General features: G+C 41.0%; 1 protein-coding gene across 3 annotated transcripts; it reads right to left on the bottom strand.

Annotated features, from left to right (window-relative positions):
- Positions 1 to 1113: 1113 nt before the first annotated feature.
- On the bottom strand, positions 1114 to 20164 carry LOC131879230 (uncharacterized). Of its 3 annotated transcripts, none has more exons than XM_059225492.1 (4): positions 20131 to 20164; positions 14579 to 14716; positions 14339 to 14517; positions 1114 to 1525 (listed from the first exon to the last, which is right to left on the bottom strand). In XM_059225492.1, exons 1-4 carry the CDS (start codon positions 20147 to 20149, stop codon positions 1244 to 1246), a joined length of 618 nt encoding a protein of 205 aa, XP_059081475.1. In that variant the 5' UTR covers positions 20150 to 20164; the 3' UTR covers positions 1114 to 1243. The 3 variants fall into 3 exon arrangements, with proteins under 3 accessions (XP_059081475.1, XP_059081474.1, XP_059081476.1); XM_059225491.1 differs by lacking the exon at positions 20131 to 20164 and adding an exon at positions 15158 to 15503; XM_059225493.1 differs by lacking the exon at positions 20131 to 20164 and adding an exon at positions 14990 to 15098 and having other exon boundaries at positions 14579 to 14718.
- Positions 20165 to 21182: the final 1018 nt, after the last annotated feature.

The raw sequence follows: 21182 nt of genomic DNA, 5'->3' as shown, positions 1-21182 counted from the left end.
AGGGGTCCTAGTCACTTTGCTGTTACCACAGATCACCGACCTTTGATTGGTACACTCGGGAATGCAACGGCAGCACTCAACAACAACCAACTCCAACGGATCCAAGAAAGTATAATGATATACAATTTCACGGTACAATAGTCAGCCGAAAAGGTGCACAGGATAGCGGATGATTTCGCCGTACTTCCCGGCTGATCCAGAGCTGGAGATGCGGGTGGCAACGATTGTTGAAACAAGTGATCCCGCCCTGAATATGGTTTTTGCCAGGGTAGATGATGAATATCAGGAATTGAGGAACAAAATCTTGGACGGCCGAGATTTCTTCCCCCAATTAACTTCCTACCTCGGATTTTCTGACCAGATGCGGGTTGAGGCTGGACTTGTTCTGATTGGCGACAGAATTGTGATACCCCGCCTAACCTAACCTAACCAGAAGCATTATTGAGATGCTTCATTCATCACACTCCGGGGTAACAAAAACTTGTGCCTTGGCTCGGCAGCTCTATGCTAGGCCTCGAATGGAAAACGAGGTCAGAGCCCGTGTTGCGCAGTGTGTACAATGTGTGTCTGCCTTACCTTCTCAGCAGTTTGAGCAGTTTGAGCCCGTCGCATCGCGATTCAATGATGCGAGTTTCCCCATGGATTCCGTCTCAATTGATCTGTTTGACCTCAAAGGACGAAGTTTTGTTGTCATGGTCAATCGTTTCAACGGATTTCCTTTTGCTGAGAATCTGAGGACGACGAGAATTTCCCCGCAGAGCCACCACTGACAATGGGTCACAATCTCGCACGCCATTTACAGAATTCTGTGTCCGTTTCCAAATGAATCACATGGCCTCTTCACCCTACAATCCACGAAGCAATGGGTTAGCTGAAGCCATTGTGAATTCCATTAAAGGCCTCCTCAAGAAGGTTGATTGGGGCGTGTTGGTCGCTTGGTCGCAATTTGAGAACCGTTTTACCAATCGCCCGCCAAGATACAACCTCCACACCTATCGAATTTCACACAACCAGAGAATCACGTCGTCTCTCATCCATAACAATCCATGGTTGAGTTAACTTATCTCCTCTAGAAATAAAGCAGGAAACAATCCGTTTTCACAGAGTGGGAGCCCTGCTCTAATGACTTTTTTCATCTTTCTTTTTATTGTTGTTTTCATATCCATGTAATCCATTGTTCCAAACTTTCAAGGTCAATAACAAATTCCGTCAACCAGGGTATACTCGGGAATGGAATGCATTTTTACGAGGTATCCAAATAGTAATTGCAAATATTTTTTTGATCATGGACACGTCGGAACACGACTTCAAACAAAGTTGAAATACCATTGATCAGTCCGGCGCAAGAGTTTACGTCGTAAGAGATAAGTTTGAAGCTCATACTATCCAATTTGTTCACCATGGCAATGAAACTTTCATGTCTTTTGTGCGTGTGCATCTCAAGGCCAATTTGTTGGACATTCAATAAAGCGTTGGTGTCCATCCAGTTCTGAAAGTTCTTCACCTCGTGGCCTTCAATGTCTACCTGATGAATGGAAAGCAAAGATCATGAAGGAAATTAGTATAGTCAAAAAGAGTACCTAATGAATGGAGAGCAAAAATTATTGTAATGTCATCATCAAGGACGTTGCATGAGTCATTCATAGAGAAAAGGTGCGGCGGGATATAGGTACATAGGTGGAATTAGATGGATTAAGGAGAGTATGAATGTGAATGAGTCTGAGCAGTTGCAGTAAATTGGTAATGAACGGATGTGAATTAGGAGGACATTACAATCATAAAGGAAATCGTTATGGTCAAAAAGAGTAACATAGAATTCGCCTAGCAGCTGTGCAAATCCATTTAGATCAATTTTTCGGCAAATGGGTAGAAGGTATACGGTCTTTTAGAGGTAGAGTAACTCATAAGAAGTTGGCATGTTACTGTGAATGTTGTAAATGTATTCGTGCTGGAGAGAGTTGGAAATTTTTTGAAGTTAACTATTTAACAAGATGGTGGAAGGTCTACAGGGAAGTCTGGAATCCTCAGATCGAGAACAACTCAGCAACGGGGCGAACTACTAAGTTCCAAAACCTGCTAAATTTCAAATTATTGTGCCTCTCGTATTCGGACATTTAGGCAAGCGCTGGTACCAGCAAACAAACTTGCCTGCCAATGCCAGTGATGCAAAATTGGCGTTTCGAGCTGGTTTTAACGAAGCTGATCATTCCTCAAATAGTAATGTGAAAGAAGGGTCAGCTTCTCAAAAACATGTTTGAAGCTCCAAACTTGCATCGCTGACATTGGTACCAGCAAACAAAGGAACCTGCCAGAGCTTGCCTAAACGTCCCCATAAGAACATAGATGGCACAATCCCATAAAATATTACAGATTGGGATATGACTTTAGCCATGGACATCTAAAAAGAGATGGACTCCGCTCAGCCACAGATTGTCGGCCTGGGGTGACACATAAGGGAGAAAGGACAATGTAGCATCTCCACTTCAGCTGTATTATGCCGCAAGGCTGCCTTAGTCTTCACGTCATTCACGTCATCACTTTAAGTCATATCACCTGCCACACACTGGTATAGTGAAGACGAGGAAAGCCGCCAAACAGTTTTACTATTGGCCTGGGATCAATAATGACATCAAGGTCGTTATTGACTGGTGCGAAATTTTTCAAGCTCGTAGACCGACCCAACAACGAGAAACACTCCAGGAGTGCATAAGCTGGGCTAATAGTTTGGCATTAAGTGGCGAAATGGCTGGAATGTTTGAGTGGTCCTATTTGCCATGAGAGTGCTTATTCAGGGATTCTCTTTTCATTTTGGCATTTGGAATGGCAACGCACGAGTGTTTGTGACGGTGAAGACGTCTGTTCCCGATTTTGTGGAAGTGGGATCATGGAAAATTAAAATTTGGCATCCTAAACAAGTTCGCAAGTGTTTTAAGTGTGGCAGCATCTCTCACATGAAAGCGGATTGCGATCACCAGGGGTCTAACTACGTACCCTCCCCGGCCCATAATGATTGCGGACAATCTGTTAAGGACAAGGAAAAAGCAGGCAGCCCTAAGGAAATTGAACCAAAGATAACCTCGGAGAAATGTTTGGCGAAAACAAAAGAGTTAGGTTAGGAAAAAGTCACAATCGTAACCTTGGCTGACAATGAACAAACAGATTCGGAGCTAGAAGATCCACATCCCTCACAAAATGATCAACCATGTTTAAGTGAGTCTACGAAACCTTCAAGCTCATCTGGTTACTGCGAGGATTCAGGAGAAACAAAGAATGATGACCAATTGACCTATGCAAATCACAAGAACCCGATAATCAAACATAAAAACAGCGGAAAACCCCTGGAGCCTCTTTGTAAAATGGAAACCCGAAATCGCGTTCGAAAGAACGTCATTTGATTTGGATAGATTGTGTAGTTCAAAGTATCTTGACCAGCAATGACAACTATTAAACCACTTCTTTTGAACAGTCGGAGTATTTTGAACAAATTAATGGATCTTCAAGTAATTATGTGTAGTGAACGTCCAGATGTGATTTGCACTACGGAAACATGGCTCAGCAGTGATATATTAAACACAGAAATTGCTCAATGTGGATACAAGACAGCCGCCCGTCGAGATAGAATGGATACTTCCGAGGGAAGGGGAGGAGGAGTGCTGATTTTATCGCGTGATTTTCCAACAATGGAAGTTGTCACTTCAGTGCCTGAGGTCTGTGGAGTTCGGATTGGAACTATTGATATATTTTGTTGCTTCCTATCCCCAAACGCAGAAGATGCTCGTAGACAACAATTGAATAGCTTTCTTTCTGCTCTAACAAAAACGTGTGTTGTGGTCGGAGATTTCAATCAGCCAAAAATTGATTGGGCGACGGGCTATTCCCCTGGACAAAATGACTGGAACTTCATAGATGCCACGTACAAGGCATCGTTGATACAACTCATAAACGCTCCAACACACGAAGCTGGGAATGTTTTAGATCTATTGTTTACAAACGACCAAAGAATGATCAAGCACGTCAGTGTGCGTATGGACTTGAAAATGAGTGACCACTTCCCTATTCAAGTTGGTTTGGTTTCCGAGCCATCCTTCCAAGAGACAGCAGAAACAGTTTTAAACTACTCCAAGGCTAATTTCAGATCATTTCGATTCTTTCTCGATCAGACGGATTGGAATCACCCCGTAATTGGGACGACGGTGGAACAATATTGGTCGGAAGTTAAAGAAGCACTCAAAATTGGTTGTGAGGCGTATATCCCCAAGAGACCTCGGCGCAAGAAAACCAGGCCGCTCTGGCTCCAGCCTCCCCTACTAAAAAAAATTCGACGCAAGGCGCATTTATGGAAATCCCTATGTGCCACGGGAAATCCAGCTCTCAGGATAGAATACAAAAAAGTGAACTCTAGGGTGAGGGCTGGTGTTAGAGAAGCTAAATTGAAATTCGAAGAAGGCCTCTCGAAAATTGGAACCTTGAGATCCTTTTATGCATATATGCGGAACAATAGTGGATCAACAGACCGTGTGGGACCTTTGGTCGATCAATTAGGAAAGACACAAGGAGATGAACGGATCATGGTAGACATGCTAAATAATCACTTTGCTAGTCAGGTTGGTCGTCAAGGGGTTTCCTACATGAACAATCATTTTTAGAAGGAGGGTATGGATACCAATGGTGTCGTTCTTACGTCGGCCATGATCACAAAGAAAATTCTGAGAAAGAGGAAAACGGGAGCCCCCTGACCAGATGGAATTTCAACCTCACTTCTCAAAGGGTTGGGAACGTCCATGCGGACGTTTAGGCAAGCTCTGGCAGGTTCGTTTGTTTGCTGGTACCAGTGTCAGTGATGCAAGTTTGGGCCTTCAAATACGTTTTTGAGAAGCTGACCCTTGTTTCACATTGCTATATGAGGAAAGGTCAGCATCCTTAAAACCAGTTTGAAACGACATCTTGCATCACTGGCATTGGCAGGCAAGTTTGTTTGCTGGTACCAGCGCTTGCCTAAATGTCCGAATAGCAAAAACCCTTATCAACTTTGTTCAACTTATCTCTGGCGACAGGAAATATTCCAGACGATTGGAACGTTGCCAATGTTTATCCACTTCACAAAGGGGGAGATAAGAGACTCATGAACAACTATCGGCCTATCTCGCTTACTTCCTCTGTGTGCAAAATTATGGAATCAATTCTGATGGATCATATGGTGGAGCGCCTCGAAGTGGGAGGTTTCATTTCGGACTCCCAGCACGGATTTTGCAAAGGGAAATCTTGTCAGACGAATCTAATTGACCACCACGAATTTATCACTCGAGCGGTGGACGAAGGCAAAGCAGTGGATACAATTTATCTGGATCTCTCCAAAGCCTTTGATCATGTTAATCATCAGATTCTCATTGAAAAAAATCATGAAATGTGGCATTAATGAACGCGTTGTGATGTGGATTGACCAATGGCTCAAGAACCGGCGCCAGAGGGTTACCTTGAATGGTTTTTTATCTGGTTGGGAAAACACACATACCGGCATACCACAAGGCAGTGTCTTGGGCCATCTGCTTTTTTCAATCTTTGTCGAGGGTCTGACAGTTAGTGAACCATTTAGAGTGCTGAAATTTGCTGATGACACCAAAGTCTTTGGTGTTATAAAAACTGAACAAGACCATAAGGGGCTACAACTTGCAATTGACCAAGTGGTGTGTTGGGCAAAATGCAACAAAATGGTCTTCTATGAGTCCAAAACCAAAATCATGCGGTTTAGGAGGGCGCTTCCCTCAAGCATTTATGCCATGGAAGGGGCATATTTAGAGCAAGTCGACGTCCAAAAAGACTTGGGGTTTCAGTCGACAACGGATTGCGTTTGTCTCATTAATGTGCAAAGCTGGCTGCCAAAGCGAGGAGTTTAGTGTATAGAATAAAAAGAACGTTTACAACTCGAAACGTCAACGTCCTAACGAACTTTTCAAAGTGTATGTACGTCCTATTGTCGAGACCAGTTCTCAAGTTTGGAGTCCAGCCTTAAAGATCGGGATTCATTGTATAGAGAGAATTCAAGGCTCATTCACAAAAATGCTAACTGGGCTGAGAAATTGCTCTTATCCTCAAAGACTTCGATCCTTGTCCTGTGAAACATTGGAAGACAGGCGTTTGCAGCTTGATCTAGTGTTTGCATGAAAAGTGGCGCTTCAATATGCGTTACTGACAGAATCGTTTCAATTTGTTGGTCAAGATGATTCCTGTTCCACTCGAGCTGTGCCGTCATGCCTTTTTAGGAGGCCCCGCTTCCGTCTGTTTTGCCGACAGCACACTTTCTTTGTGCGAGTTGTGCCCTGGTGGAATGATTTACCGAGGGAAACCCGCCAATGTCAGAGCCTTCGGATTTTCAAATCTTTTCTCCGATCTGCCTTTACCTGTTGTTGGACAATGAAAAATGTTGAGCATTTGGAATTATATTATAGTAAAAATACTTGCAATTACAATTTTAACTATATCTCGTTATCAAGTCATATGCACTTATAGTTAAAAAACTAGAAAGTTGGCTTTGGGTATCAAATGAGTTTGAACCCTGGTTGCCCTCGAGTTAAGAAGTGGCCATTACTTGAAAAATATTTCACCGGAATTAAGTTTCTTTACAATGCAAAATTTGTGCAAATTTAGTGTCCAGACTAACATAGACTAATAGACTAACTATTTTGCGTCCAGGGTACCCTCGACATGATTATCTAAGATCAAGTCATTGCAACTGTTCCTGCAGTGTTTTCTACCAGATTGTGTATCCCATCAGCTTTTGCTCAAAAAGCTTAATTATTTATTCAGTAATGGTGAAGTGACATTGTGGCCCGATATGAGTTTCATTCACTCTACAACTGAAGGCCATAAAACAAATGATTGAAAAATTATTATTCAACCACAATGTACTTTAACCACCAGGAGATCAGTCAAATCATCCTTATAGTGTGTTCATTGGGAAAATCAGAAGGTAAGAACCAAAATCATGAGGTCAGAAAAAGTGAGTAATAAGTGACAGCATTTGTGGTACTCAATGGTTTGAACTCTTATTTCAGTCTCAATGAAGCGTCTGAAACATGTGCATTTCTCTTGCATTAAACTCAAATATCTGTTCATCAGTGCATAGGAAATAAAATATTGTCATGTAAACTCAACGCAAAAAACCTTTGAAAGTGTTTGGAATTCCTTCAAAATTAGTTTTATTGTGAAATTCTGCAAGAGCTTTTATAGCAATCCAAGAATCTAAAAAGCTTACTTGTCAAAATATCATGATGAAGTTGAGTCTTGGCTTTGTAGCTCACCTAAATGTCTGGCAAAAATTCCTTTTAGTAATTAAATATCTCAAACCTAATTGATCAGTGAGAGAAATACCGCATAGTTATTTATTAGAAGTTAATTGTCGCCTTTCCTTACCCTAAACAGCTATTACAAAGTATACCGTTTTACTACTTTACAGCATGTTCTGAAGGATTCATTATCACAATCTCGTCCTCAAACTCTAGTTTTAGAACATACTGTACGAGTACACTATTATTCCAAAAGTGAATGCCGAAAACCAGTCAATCCGATTGACTTGACCATCCAAATGGATTGCATTAAGAAGTGCCCACTACCAATGAGAGAACAGCGTGCGAACTAGGTTTTCAAATGATTTTTTGGGAAAGCAGTAACTAAATTGCAGCTCTTCAATTTTTGATTTTTTAGTTGCTCCTAACCAACCTGAAGGTTTCGCGTTCTTGTTTCTATCAAAACATATCAGTGGATATAAAGCTAAATGCAATGCTAAAGAACAATTCTTTGTTTGGGACAAATGCAACAGGTTGGTGAAAGTTCCTTGCAAGTCCCAATGCCCAAGAGTTTCCAAGAAAAAACTTCCTTCCAATTTTATCAAGAAAGCCCTTGAGACAAGCAAGCAAATTTGCATGTATGATGTTGCATATTGCATTAGTGAGACATTCCTTAGCCTGTAAGATTTTTCATCAAAAACAGAAGTCAGATTGATGAAGTGTTTTGTATTTTGTTTATTTGTTCTTGCAAATTATTTTTTCAAAAAATAAATGATTGCATAATACCTTCCCACCCTTAACTATTCTAATTTTTTTGGATCGCAGAGCTATTGCAACCCCCCCCTCCAAATAGTTTTAGTTCGACATTAAAAGGTTCATCATCTTCTTATGAACTTGTTTTTCACAGTTTATCATCATGCTTGTTTCAATTCAATTCGAAATTTGATTTTGTTATTGAAGGAGACTTCATCTGGAAACTGAGAAGCTTATTTTCGATTCATTTTAGGATTTTTTTATACAGTTGCTTGGGATTACATAAATTTGATTGCAATATCAATAGGATTATCAATTAAGGAGCAGGTGTAGTCGAGCGGTCTAAGAGGCAGCGCGAACAAGGTAAGAATCCTCTCCCCATTCATAGCTATGATATCATAATCGTTAACCAATAGTTCATTTATTTGTGATCGTGAAGTTTAAGACATTTTCATTACCATTTGATGAAAATGCTTTTGGTACGTAGAAAATAATCCGTGCAAAAAGTGGCAAATTTGAAAATTAAAGTGGCAGATATATCCTTGTAAAATTTCAACCACAAGATTGGCTAGTCTACCATGCCAAGTTTAAGAAAGAATAATTGGAAATTTCAAATACTAGATAAATTTTAGGTGCCTATATTAATTAATTTTAGGCTTTAGGGAAATGTTTATGAAACTGAAAGAATATCATTTATTTTCATGATATCATAAAAGCACATCATTTGTTTTTTGCAATTAACTAAGGTAGGTTTATGTCATTTTTCGAACTATTTTATTGCAAAATGCAACTTTCAAAGTGTAATAACTAAGCATCTGCTGAATAGATGTTGATAAAATTTGATATCAGTGCATAACTAAGAGTTCTAATAATATTGTTTGGCTAGGTTTTGCACAAAGGTACTTAAAACTGTATTTTAATTGCATTAATATACTAATATGAGCTACTTTTAAAGTTACCTATTAAACAAAAATTGTTCCTTGTGTTTATTTAGCAAAGAAATTGGCAACTAGAAGTCTTGGCATTTGAGCAAGCACTTAATAAGGAATTATAAACACCGTGCCCAGGTGTCGTGGGTTCAAACTCCGGCGCCGGAAGTAACCCTTTCAAAAAGGAGCTGGTGCAGCCGAGCGGTCTAAAAGGCAGCGTTAACAAGGCAAGAATCCTCTCCCTAGGTGTCGTGGGTTCAAACCCCGGCGCCGGAAGTTACCCTTTTTCAGTTCGGTCCCGTCTTTTGTTGAGAGCAGTCGCAACATTTTGTTGTTCCTGATCTTTTCAAACGGCCGGTTTGAGTGTGTTGTGTTGTGTAAGTGGTCGCGTGGCTGCTTAAGGTAAGACACTTTTGTTCTTTAGCTTTCATTTCTTCCTATCTCTAGTAGTTTAGTCTTACATCTTTTATTTTTATGCTCATGTCGTATTTCACTTTTTTCGTCTGTCAGTATTTTTTATCTGAATTCTAGGTTATTTCATGTAGTTTTGGTTTAAGGAGTAGTTCATTTTGTTTTTATTGTTTAGTCTGTTCATTTCATATACTTGTAAATGTAGTCGATTTTTCTTGTTGTTTACAATCCGTTTAGTTTCCTATTTTCAATACAAAATTGGGTTCTAGAACCTTCTTTTGTTCTATTCCATTCCATTGATGTTAGCTTGTTCCTGTAGTCGAGTTGGTGTATGTTCGCTGAGGCTAGCTGGCTGGTCAGCCAAGAGTAGGTCATCGTAGTCGACCGACTCTTATTTCTTCCCCTCTGTTGGTAGCCCCAACCTAGCGAAATCACCTATTCTCTTCTTCTTGTCTTTCCCCAGGGAGTACGCTCCTCCTTGGTTTCCACCTAGCACGTGTGTTATTTACCTGCTCTACAGCTGGTTCTCATTCACACGCGCTGGTTTCTCACTTTGGCTCTCTTGGCTGTCTTCTTCTTCTTCCTCTTCTTCTTCTACTTTTTCATCTTTTATTTTCTGCTCGCTCATTTCTAACGGTTTATCTCTTGAAACTGAAGGAAGCCTGCAGAATATTTTGCCATATTTTGTTCAGGTCTCAAGTATTTTCAATTAGGATCCCTTAAATAGCCTTGCTTCCAATAACCATGGAAGCTTTGTTGAAGGGACTTTCTGAAGGGGCTAGGAATTGTCTTGAGCTGGTTTTGGATGGGAAAACTCCGTCCTCTATCAATAAGCCTTTCATTATGGAAGCTTTAATAGCTTGGGTTGGTCACACCCAGCCACTACTTGACTGTGGGATGAACCAGTCAAGTGTAGGCAAAAGGGACACAGGCACTGACACTCTTGTTTTTTTATTTGATTCAAACGCCCCTTGTAGTCAAAGAGAGTATAGTAGAGAATGCTATTGAAATTTGCGATGGTCATAAATGACAGAAATGCAAAAAGGCAGGCAAAGGGTGTAAACTGGCTCACCCAGAATGGTGTCCCAAACTTCGAGAGTTTGGCCTTCTCAAATTCAATGAGAAGGGCTGTTCCAAGCAGGGGTGTAGCTTTTTCCACCCATTTATGTGCATGAGATCTTTGAGGCACAAGGTATGCCTCAATTTCAAATGCACAAAGGCCCATCTCAGGGGCACTAGGAGGAAGAGACAGCAGTTGTCTCAACCTCATTGTCAAGTCTCTCAACAGACTTACCCCACCCCTTTCCTCTCTCCTTCCCTATTTCCCTCCCCTTGTTCCCCTCCCTCTCCTACAACCTCACCCTCAATTCCTTTAACCTCTCTTCTGCCCAAACTTTGTAGCCCTAAGCCCCCCTCTGGTCGCCATGAGCCCCACGCATCTTTTAGATCGTATGCTCAGGTGGCGGCCAGAGTTCCTTCTCCCTCTTCTTCTCCCCTTTTACCCTCTCCTCAAAGGTTCTCTTATCCTCCACCTAAGGTTAGTTTTGTCCAAAAACAGGATTTTTTAAGGTTAGAGAGCCTAGTCAAAGATTTGATAGCTCTAGTCCATCGAAGGGCTATCTGCCCATAAAAGGGCTTTATTTGAATGTGCATTGTCTTATTTCCAAAAAAGATAGCACAAAGATCAAGGTTCTTGAGGAACTAGCTTTAGATAGGCAGGTCTCGTTCATTTCCATGACAGAAACCTGGCTTCGGCAAGGAGTCTTAGATGAAGAGCTGGCCATGGTTGGTTTCAATTTAGTTCGATGTGATAGAGTACGCCCTGACAATCCCATTTTTCCGCATGGGGGCGTATGTCTATATGTTAGAAATGACCTGCACACTAGTCTTGATCTGTCCATTGTGACAATATATAGGCCCCCCTCTTGTTCAGTAAGCTCGTTCTTGTCAGCTCTCAAATTCATAGGAAATGAGTTGGATAAGGTAGTTTGTTCAAAGGTTTTCTTTGTAGGGGACTTCAATTTTCCGGCTAGCGTTGTAGAGTGGGAGGCTAGTCCAGATGGGTATATTCCCATTTCGAAATCGACGTCTCAGTCGTTCGAAAAGCTGGAGGAATTTGCGATCTTGCGCAATCTCTCTCAGCATGTTGTTGTAGCCACCAGAGCAAATAGCGTTCTTGACTTGTTTTTTTCCAATGACCCTGATCTGATCCAGTATGTCCATGTGACGCCTAGTAATCTGTCAGATCATCATGTTCTCGAGATAGGGTCGACCATTACTCAAAAGACGGCGTGCTCTAGAGTAAGACCGGCTAAAATGGTTGGTCTGGCTAAGTTCAAGTTCAAAGATGAACATTGGCCGTTGATTATAGAAGGGTTAGGGGAGCTTGATCTCTTTTCAATTCTGAAAAATTTCAGATTTTCAAATTTCTAGTTTTTGAGGACGTATGTTCCAGTCTAGCAATCTCTGAATGTTTTTCACAGGGCGGGGCACATTCTAGAATTCCGAAGTATAGGAAGAATTTGTTCAAAAAGAGTTGCAAACTAATAAAAGGGTTTCAGAGCAATTCGAATCCACTAGTTGTGGCTAGCCTTCAAAGAAAGTTGGATTTAATCCAATGTAGAATTAAGGCCTCCATTGAGACAGATCAGTTGAACAAGGAAAGTAGAGTTGTTCAGGAGGTGAAGTCGAACCCGAAGGCGTTTTTATCCTATGCAAACTCTAAGAGAAAGATCAAACACCCTGTAGGGCCTTTTGAGGTCGATGGGGAAGCCATAGACAATGTAGAGTCTATGGCCAACATACTTGGAGATCAGTTCTTTAGTGTGTTTTCAACTCCACTGAGTTTAGGAGCAACAGTCCATTGCTCTATTGATGAGTTTGTTAGGACTGGCAAAGCTTGTCAAGTTCAGCGTTCAGATGATCTTATAGTCGCAGATCAGGATGCTTTAAAGGCCATCAGGGACTTGAGACTCTCGAGCTCCCCTGGCCCTGATGGGTTGACATCTGTGTTTTTAATGAGATGCTCACAGGTCCTTGCTCCTGTTTTCTCGCACTTGATGCGTTGCATCTTGGACCAGGGCAAGTTCCCCTCTTCTCTGAAGGTAGCTCATGTTGTTCCAATTTCAAAGGGGGAGATAAGTCACTCCCCAGTAATTATAGGCCGATATCTCTCACTTCGAATATTGCAAAGGTGTTTGAGAAGATCATGAAGTTCAAACTTGTTGAATTTCTTGATACCCATGAAGTCCTTCCTCCTAGCCAGCAGGGGTTCCGAGCACATTTTAGCACGGTTACCCAACTGACTGAACATATAGAGCAGGTTATTGAGGGACTGGAGAACCATGAATCAGTCGATGTAGTTTATCTCGACTTTGCCAAGGCCTTTGACAAGGTACATCATGGTCTTTTAGTTAACAGGCTCCATGACATTGGGATCCAAGGTAAGGTTCTCAATTGGCTAAGAAGTTTCATTTGTGGTAAAAAATAATTAGTTAAGGTTGAGGGATCCCTTAGTGACATACATGATGTCAAGTCGGGTGTCCCTCAGGGCTCCATTTTGGGTCCTCTCCTTTTCAATATCTTCATTGCTCCGCTTCAGAAGCTTGGTATTAGTAATGTCAGCATCTCTTCTTATGCTGATGATACAAAATTGGTAGTTAGTAGGACTGGTCAGAACTCCGGTTGTCTGTTAGAGGTCCTAGACCAAATCTATTCCTGGGTTGCTGCGTGTAACATGGTACTGAATGGAATGAAATTCCGCTCAATGACCTTTGGTTTGACGCCATTTGACATTCCACTGTTAGATGATGAAGGTAAGGACATTCAGCAGGTCTCATCCATGAAGGATTTAGGTTTAGTCCTCCAAGATGATGGAAAGTTCGATGACCATATCCAGTTGAAAGTTGGTAAAGCTGTTCAAACATGTGGTTGGATATATCGCACGTTTAAGTCCAGAGATAGTATCACGATGCTAACTCTGTACAAGTCGCTTGTTCAGCCGCATCTGGAATATGCCTCTCCCATTTGGGCTCCAATTAGTTCAGCAGGTTTGCAAAAGCTCGAGCAGTTTCAAAAATGTTTTACTAGGAACATTTAGGATATGAGAGAGCTCTCGTATTGGGAGAGGTTAGAAAGGTTGGGATTGTAGGTACAGTATTCAGAGAAGGTACGAAAGGTATCTGATATTGTACGTTTTCAAAAGCATTCATGAGCTTTGTCCCATCCCAGGATTTAGGGTCAATTGTAGTGACCGTAGAGGCTTAACGTGCGTTTTGAGAGCCTCTTCAAGCCCTCGAGAATCCAGGCTCGTTAAAACAATGAAGTCCACCTCTCTTTTTTCTCGGGCTTCTTCATTGTTCAATTTGCTGCCCTCAAATATTCGTAGGGTTTATGTAGGCGCTGATCCAGTAGCAGGATTTAAGTCAGACTTGGACAAGTTTTTGACTAAAATTCTGGATCAACCTTATATTCAAGGATTAGCCAGATCAGCCAATTCTAATTCGTTGGCCGATTAAATAATGTATATAAATTGTAAATAAAAGTCAAGTAAAATAAGTAATCTTCTCGTCTTGAACTGCTGGTATTCCAATCTCGGTAGCGGTAAGGAAGTCCGCAAAAAAATGTGCTTTTCTCTCCGTTTAGGTTAGTAATTGTCTCTATCTATAGGCCCAAATTGATTTTGAGGTTACTCATCCCACGTGAAAAAAATGCAAAAAGACACTTCAAAAGATGGAGAAGTGCATTTGTATATTTTGAACAACCCTAGTAGTGACATGTGATCAAAACATTCATGCTAAATTTTATTATTACGTACAACATGGTCTTCTTTGCCTAAAAAGACGATCAATTAGACTTTTGTTATGAAATGCTATCAATCCTAAAATCCAAGAACCAGACCAAATGCAACAAGTGTAACTCAAAACTTGTGATATTTTCAGCCCTGTCCCAACCGTAAAATACCTTCAAATATGTTATTGGCTTATCCAAGTGTCCATGACTGGCCATTGCATCATAGAAGGTCGTCTTTTTTTTCTCTGTGACATTATCAATTGCTTGTCCGTAAACAGTAAGTCCTGGAGTAAGTTCTTGTCCCGTTGGTGGAATTCCAATAGTGTGATCATATCCATACACAGTACAATCTTAAAAGGAAAAGAAGGATTACCACCATCTGCATTTTTCATTTTTGGTGCTGATCCTTACTTAAGGATACCATTTGTGTTTCAAAAGATGTATCCCGAGAGATTCCAAAGGAGTAAATGAGACAACCTGATTCTGGCAGATCGTCCAAACAAAAGTATTTGACTCCATCCCAGGCCTTCATTCCACAACGCCTCCCACCTGGAACAGAGAAGATTCAATTCCGGTCAAACGGTCCGTCAAGAGAGGAAATCCAACGTTTGATGAGCTCAGAATAGGTCATGGAGGCCACCATCCCCTCTTTGTCAGGTTCGTTCAGTTCCTTTTGCAAGTGGCTAATGAGTTCAGAAATCCGAGTTTTTATCCCTTGAACATGCCAACGGGAAAATCCATCCACAACATGGCGATGGTTACATTGGAAGGAGATCAACCACTACACTCTTCTTCTCACATCACCCCCAATCTTACTTTCCTTAACACGCAAGAAGTCGAGACAAAAATCAAAGAATTTCGTAATTCGCAAACATTCCAAGCACGGAACCAACCAGTGTCATTTGTTTGCCTATTTTGGAGTCAAGGAACTGCACGGAAAGAGAAACTGTGATATCGCTGTCTTTGCCAGCACATCTCTAGGTTATGGACCTTGCCTCTCCTGTGTTTGCATTCTCAATCTCTTGCTCATCACTCCTTATTGCATTTGGAAGTTGGTTCAAATTCACATGACGGGGGAACGAGGAAACAAACTGAGCATAATAGGTTTGACAAAACAGATCATTTTTGCAGGCAAGATAATCCACCTCAAAACCGACAGCAATAGAGAACAGTTTCTTTGTTCAGAAGTTTTTGTTGACCACCAAGCAGAGCAAAAAACTGAAGCAAGTTAATATTAGTCGACCTTACACTAACAGGTGTCACCCAAAAGATTACATTCCTATGCAATATTAAACGAACAATTCACCACAACTGTTACAGATGAAAAAGTTTTCGATTTCTCAATCTCAACTACCCAGTGCAATCCCAGGGCGTGGGCCATTTAGATAATCTACCGCCACTTTGAAGCTTCATAACTCGTGATCGGTACGTCAAAGGCGAAAATGGTAAATTTAGAGGTGTTAGCCGATGCCTATGTCCGTTGAATGGCACAAGTCGGAGATAATTTGGCGGTCAAAGGTCGGGTGGGTGAAGAGTAGATAGAAACTCATGCTGACCTAATGATCAGCTCTTAAAACCCTGGACTTGGGAATAGTTTGAGCAACAGTTTTAGTTGAATCTATAAGAAGCCAGATTGTCATATTCAAAAAAAGCCTGAGCATGAAACCGGCTACAACAGGGGTAAGAAGATAGTTAAGTTGGAGATTGTGTTTGCTAAAACTTCCCAATTCTAAGTTTCTTTCCCTAGATCTGGTCGATCTGAAGAAACCATAGGAAAAATGCTTGAAGTTGTCAATGTCCATAACTGCAGTTCTACGCCTTGCAGCTTTGTGTTTTGTTGGGACACCTCTTCCCAACTCACTCTGGTGTTAAACTTCAGAAAGTGATCTCGACCGCTGCCATTATTCCACCATGCTGAAGGCAGGATCACACATTGGTGCTTAAGCTTAGTGCTCAGCTTTATCCCTGAGCGCATTTCATTGAAAACATTACGGCTTTTTGATGACTTGCAATTGACACGACGTTTAGAGAGACTCTACTGCCGGTGAACGATGAACACCCCGTATTCCAAACCAAAGAGGGACATTTTCAAATTAGGTGAAAATTGCAAATGCTCACTCTATTCAAAATTCTTGTCTCTAATTTGTTGCAGGAAGAGCTAATTAGGTTGTTGTAAGATATTTAGGATTTTTGATGATCAAATATTTTTGGTAATCTCCCTGATCAATTTCGCATCATAATGCCGTATTTTTGGACACACCCGATCTGTCATATACTGTAAGTGTTGCCATACACTGTGTCTTTGTTTTTGTTTTTGTTTGAGCAAAAATCTTTCGTGTTGCGTGTGAGAATTTTGATGCAAAAATATAATTTTCCACGTCTGAAGTATACAATAACAGAAGTTGAAAAATGCACAAGAGTATTTACTTTCAATATTTCATATATATGGCAACCACCCAGGGAATAACTTTGTTTTTACATCTCCTCTTGTTTCTAAGCTATTCTTATAGGGACGCAAGACCAGAGGTTGAGCGATTTCCAATGCATTAACTTCAGCAGTGTTAGCTTTTTTGCCCTTCAAGATGAAATGCCAAACGATCACCATGAACCACTCAGCCGTCCAATCTGTGGAACTGGGTCCCGACGAACCTGCCATTTTGCGTGTGGATTCAGGATAACCCATTGTAAACCAAAGTGACTGTGAGACCAACAAAGAAGGCTCTTCTTGTTCATTCGTTGCTCTTCATCACCAGCTGGTGTAGTTGACCCAAAGAATTTTCCTAATTTGGATTGAAAGAGGACCAACTCTCTCCAAACCCGGTCTTTCTTCCCCGTCAAAAAGAAGGCTCCCTCATAATACTTTCATTTTAAATTTCTCTTTTGTTTCGCCGAAACAAAACAGTTGGACTCAATTTTTCAAATATATGTTTTGTTAAAAAAGTATATAAATACATTTCAATTTGTTTCCAAACAAATATTTACCTTAATGTTTTGCACCCTAGCTATCACATGTTTTTAGAGGCAGACATCTAATTAAAGGTAAAAACCTGAACCAAAGCCAGAAAGACCAAATGGTTATTGTAAATTGTAGAATAGTTGACACACATTTTTCAAATTTGAAATAGAATATGAGCAAACAGTCACAGAAAATGGGGGAAAAACTTCATTTTTGTGGTTTTGCATGGAATGCTGCATTGGTATTACACTCCATGTCTTGGTACTGCAAGCAAAGTCAATTGAAGTAAGAAGAGGTTCAAAAAGTTAATCAAAATTGAGTGCCAATGGTCACCTTGGAATTCTGGGACTGAAACTTGACCAGAAGTTAGTAACGCGTTACCCATCTCTGCTAAGCCCATCTGGTTGTGGTTCAGATTCAACTCTCCTCGTCAGGTTCTCTCACTGTCAGTCCGTCCATCTGGAGGAACTTCAATTTTGCAAAAAAATGTATATTGCAAAAGTAAACGGAAGTTGATGTATTGGGAATCGCGCAACCTCTGGTCTCGCGTCACTACAAGAATAGCTTAGACTTCTTGTTTGATCATTTGGTAACACTAGATCAGATATCATGACGTCACAACTTATTGATATCAACAAGACTCTTGAGTTGGTAAATGCTAGGGCAAAAACGGTTGACACTGGTTCAGGAAATCATTGAAAACGAGAACAAGTGGATTATGTTGGCGCTTAGTTTCGCTGAAAATTGATACTTAATACCTGTAGTGTAGTGAAAAGCAAATCGAAAACGGACACTGTGGAACAACGTAAAAGATCACGTCAAAATCGTCAACACCATTTAAAAATGGCGGTGGATGAACATTGAAGTTCTGTGACAAAACTGCAATCTAATGAAGTATTCAAATGGCATAAACATGAAGCTCTTCTTTCCTAATGTTTTTCAACAGAAGAGAGCCATTCCTCCAAACAGAGAGATCAGAGTTGATCCTCGAACTATTGTTTATATGCATAATCCATTGACCATTTCCCCCGAACAGCTGGGGTGACAGCTGTCGTTTTGACAATCAGCTGAAAAATGTAGGTCTCGATCAAAGCATGAAAAATAAGGTTTCCAAATTTACTGATCTTGCTAGGCTTAACTCAATAGCCGCGCCTATTAAGACGTGGCGTGAAAACGTTCAGTCTAATCCATGTAGATTCGAAACCGTGAGAGGGTACAAATTCGAATTTTTTTTCCAGACTTTTCATCACAATGACAAGACAATAGCATGAATATATGTAAGATCCTTGCAACCGAGCAGCCGCGGCCTAGGCGACCCCAGGCCCTTGAACCCAAAGGTTAGGTTAGGTTAAGTTAGGTCAGGTTAGGTTAGGTTAGGTTAGGTCAGGTTAGGTTAAGTTAGTTTAGGTTGGGTTAGTATGGTATTAACAATGGATCTTTCTCTTCTATCCTCATATGCGTGGGATTTTCACCGTATATTGCGATGACAGCTGTCTCCCAAGCTGTTCGGGGCAAATGGTCAGTGGATTATGCGCATAACTATTGTTAATGTTTTGGAATCATTAAATATCAAGATAATCAACAACCAAGCCACACCCAAAAACCTGAACCATGTGTCTGGGTGAACTTATACCTTGTGCTTTTTTGTTGATTTTAACTTAAATAAACGAGACAAATAGGCTTCATTGAGCCCATGTAATACTCACTAACCCAAGAATGTGTACCACTTTCAGTTTTCGGTTTGCTATTTACAACACTACACGTCTGAAGTATCAAATTTCAGCCAAACAAAGCACCAGCATTACCCACTTGTTCTCTTTTTCGATGATTTCTTGAACCGGTGTCAATTGCTTTTGCACTAGCAATGGCCGACTCAGAAACTTGCTCATATCAATAAGTTGTGACGTCACGATATCAGATTTAGTGTTACCATATAATCAAAAGAGAAGAAATGTATGAAGAATCTTTTTCCATGGGTGGTTCGCATAGGTATGATGTATTGGAGGTCAAATACTCTTGCGTATTGTTTAACATCTGTTATTGTATACTTCAGATGTGGAAAATGGTATTTTTACTTTAAAGTGCGCACATAGGACTTTTGCACAAGCAAAACCAAAGACGCAAGCTATGGTAGCACTCATCTGAACAATCGGGGAGTCCAAAAATACGGGATTATGATTCGAAATTGATCAGGGAGACGAAAAAATAATGGACAAGTAGAGGTCTTAGCTTGTCATATTCAAGATCTTGATCTGTCCATTGTGACAATATATAGGCCCCTCTCTTGTTCAGTTAGCTCGTTCTTGTCAGCTCTCAAATTCATAGGAAATGAGTTGGACCAGTCGGTTTGCTCAAAGGTTTTCTTTGTAGGGGACTTCAATTTCCCGGCTAGCGTTGTAGAGTCATTACTCAAAAGCCGGCGTGCTCTAGAGTAACACCGGCCAAAAAGGTCGGTCTGGCTAAGTTCAAGTTCAAAGATGAACATTGGCCGTTGATTATAGAAGGGTTAGGGGAGCTTGATCTCTTTTCAATTCTGAAAAATTTCAGATTTTCAAATTTCTAGCCTTGAACTTTATGACCCATGATCCCATTTCAACTGGGGTGTGGTCGCGAGTTAAAACAAAGGGTTTGAGAGCGTCATTAGCTCTGCCCTTTTGAACGGTCTGGCCATCTGGTGGCGGGGCACTAATCAGCGCCGGGGTGGGTGTTCCCGTGTTTGATGACATCGTAGCAAGTAGCTTCTGAAGAGTGGTCTGATACAACGAGTTTGCACTTGTAATTCCACCTTCATATGCATCAAACTCTGCAGGTGTCAGTTCCTGCAGCCTTAAGAGAGTCTTCAACACCTTTTCGAAAGCATCCTTTAAATCACCGGAAATACTTTCCAACTCTGCTGCCGCAAGAGAAGAAGGTTTGTCAACAACAAACTCGCACAATCGTTGAGCGTTGTTCACCACACGGGTTAAATGTCCTTTGTATCCTCTCAGGGAGGCATTTAAAGACTTACTTTCCTCGTTGGCTGTCATTATCACTGAACGCGTCTTAATACTTTAGATTCACTGTAATATTGAATGTTTTGGTAGCTTACGATTTTCACTACTTTCATAATCTCAATAGTCACAATATCCTGCCGACTGCGCCATGTTTTGTTATGGACGCGTGGAGAACAGACAGACAATGTACTCTGGTTGAGTCTCTATTGCAAACTGTTTATTGAACGGTAGTTGGGGCATGGATACAAGAGATCGTATATACACAGAGAGCATATATGAGGAACGAGAGAGCATGATGCATAAGCAAGGCATAAGCCGTGGTAACCTAAATAAGGAATAACACTACAATTATAGAAAGATTAGGGGAGCTTGATCTCTTTTCGATGCTGAAAAATGAATCGCCCATAGATGTAGCCTTAGACAACATGATTCTAGTTTTTGAGGACGTATGTTCCAGTCTAGCAATCTCTGAATGTGTTTCACAGGGCGGGGCACATTCTATAATTCCGAAGTATAGGAAGAATTTGTTCACAAAGAGTTGCAAACTAGCAAAACGGCTCCAGAGCAATTTGAATCCAGTAGTTGTGGCTAGCCTTCAAAGAAAGTTGGATTTGATCCAAAGTAGAATTAAGGCCTCTATTGAGACAGATCAGTTGAACAAGGAAATAGAGTTGTTCAAGAGGTGAGGTCGAATTCGAAGGCGTTTTTCTCTTATGCAAACTCTAAGAGAAAGATCAAACACCCTGTAGGGCCTTTTGAGGTCGATGGGGAAGCCATAGACAATGTAGAGTCTATGGCCAACATACTTGGAGATCAGTTCTTTAGTGTGTTTTCAACTCCACTGAGTTTAGGAGCAACAGTCCATTGCTCTATTGATGAGTTTGTTGGGACTGGCAAGGCTTGTCAAGCTGAGCATTTAGATGATCTTGTAGTCACAGATCAGGATGCTTTAGAGGCCATCAGGGACTTGAGACTCTCGAGCTCCCCTGGCCCTGATGGAGTGACATCTCAGTTTCTGATGAGATGCTCACAGGTTCTTGCTCCTGTTTTCTCGTACTTGATGCGT

The sequence above is a fragment of the Tigriopus californicus genome, chromosome 4 (genome assembly GCF_007210705.1).
Source record: "Tigriopus californicus strain San Diego chromosome 4, Tcal_SD_v2.1, whole genome shotgun sequence".
Lineage (NCBI taxonomy): Eukaryota > Metazoa > Arthropoda > Copepoda > Harpacticoida > Harpacticidae > Tigriopus > Tigriopus californicus.
This window is presented reverse-complemented; position numbering and strand designations above follow the sequence as displayed.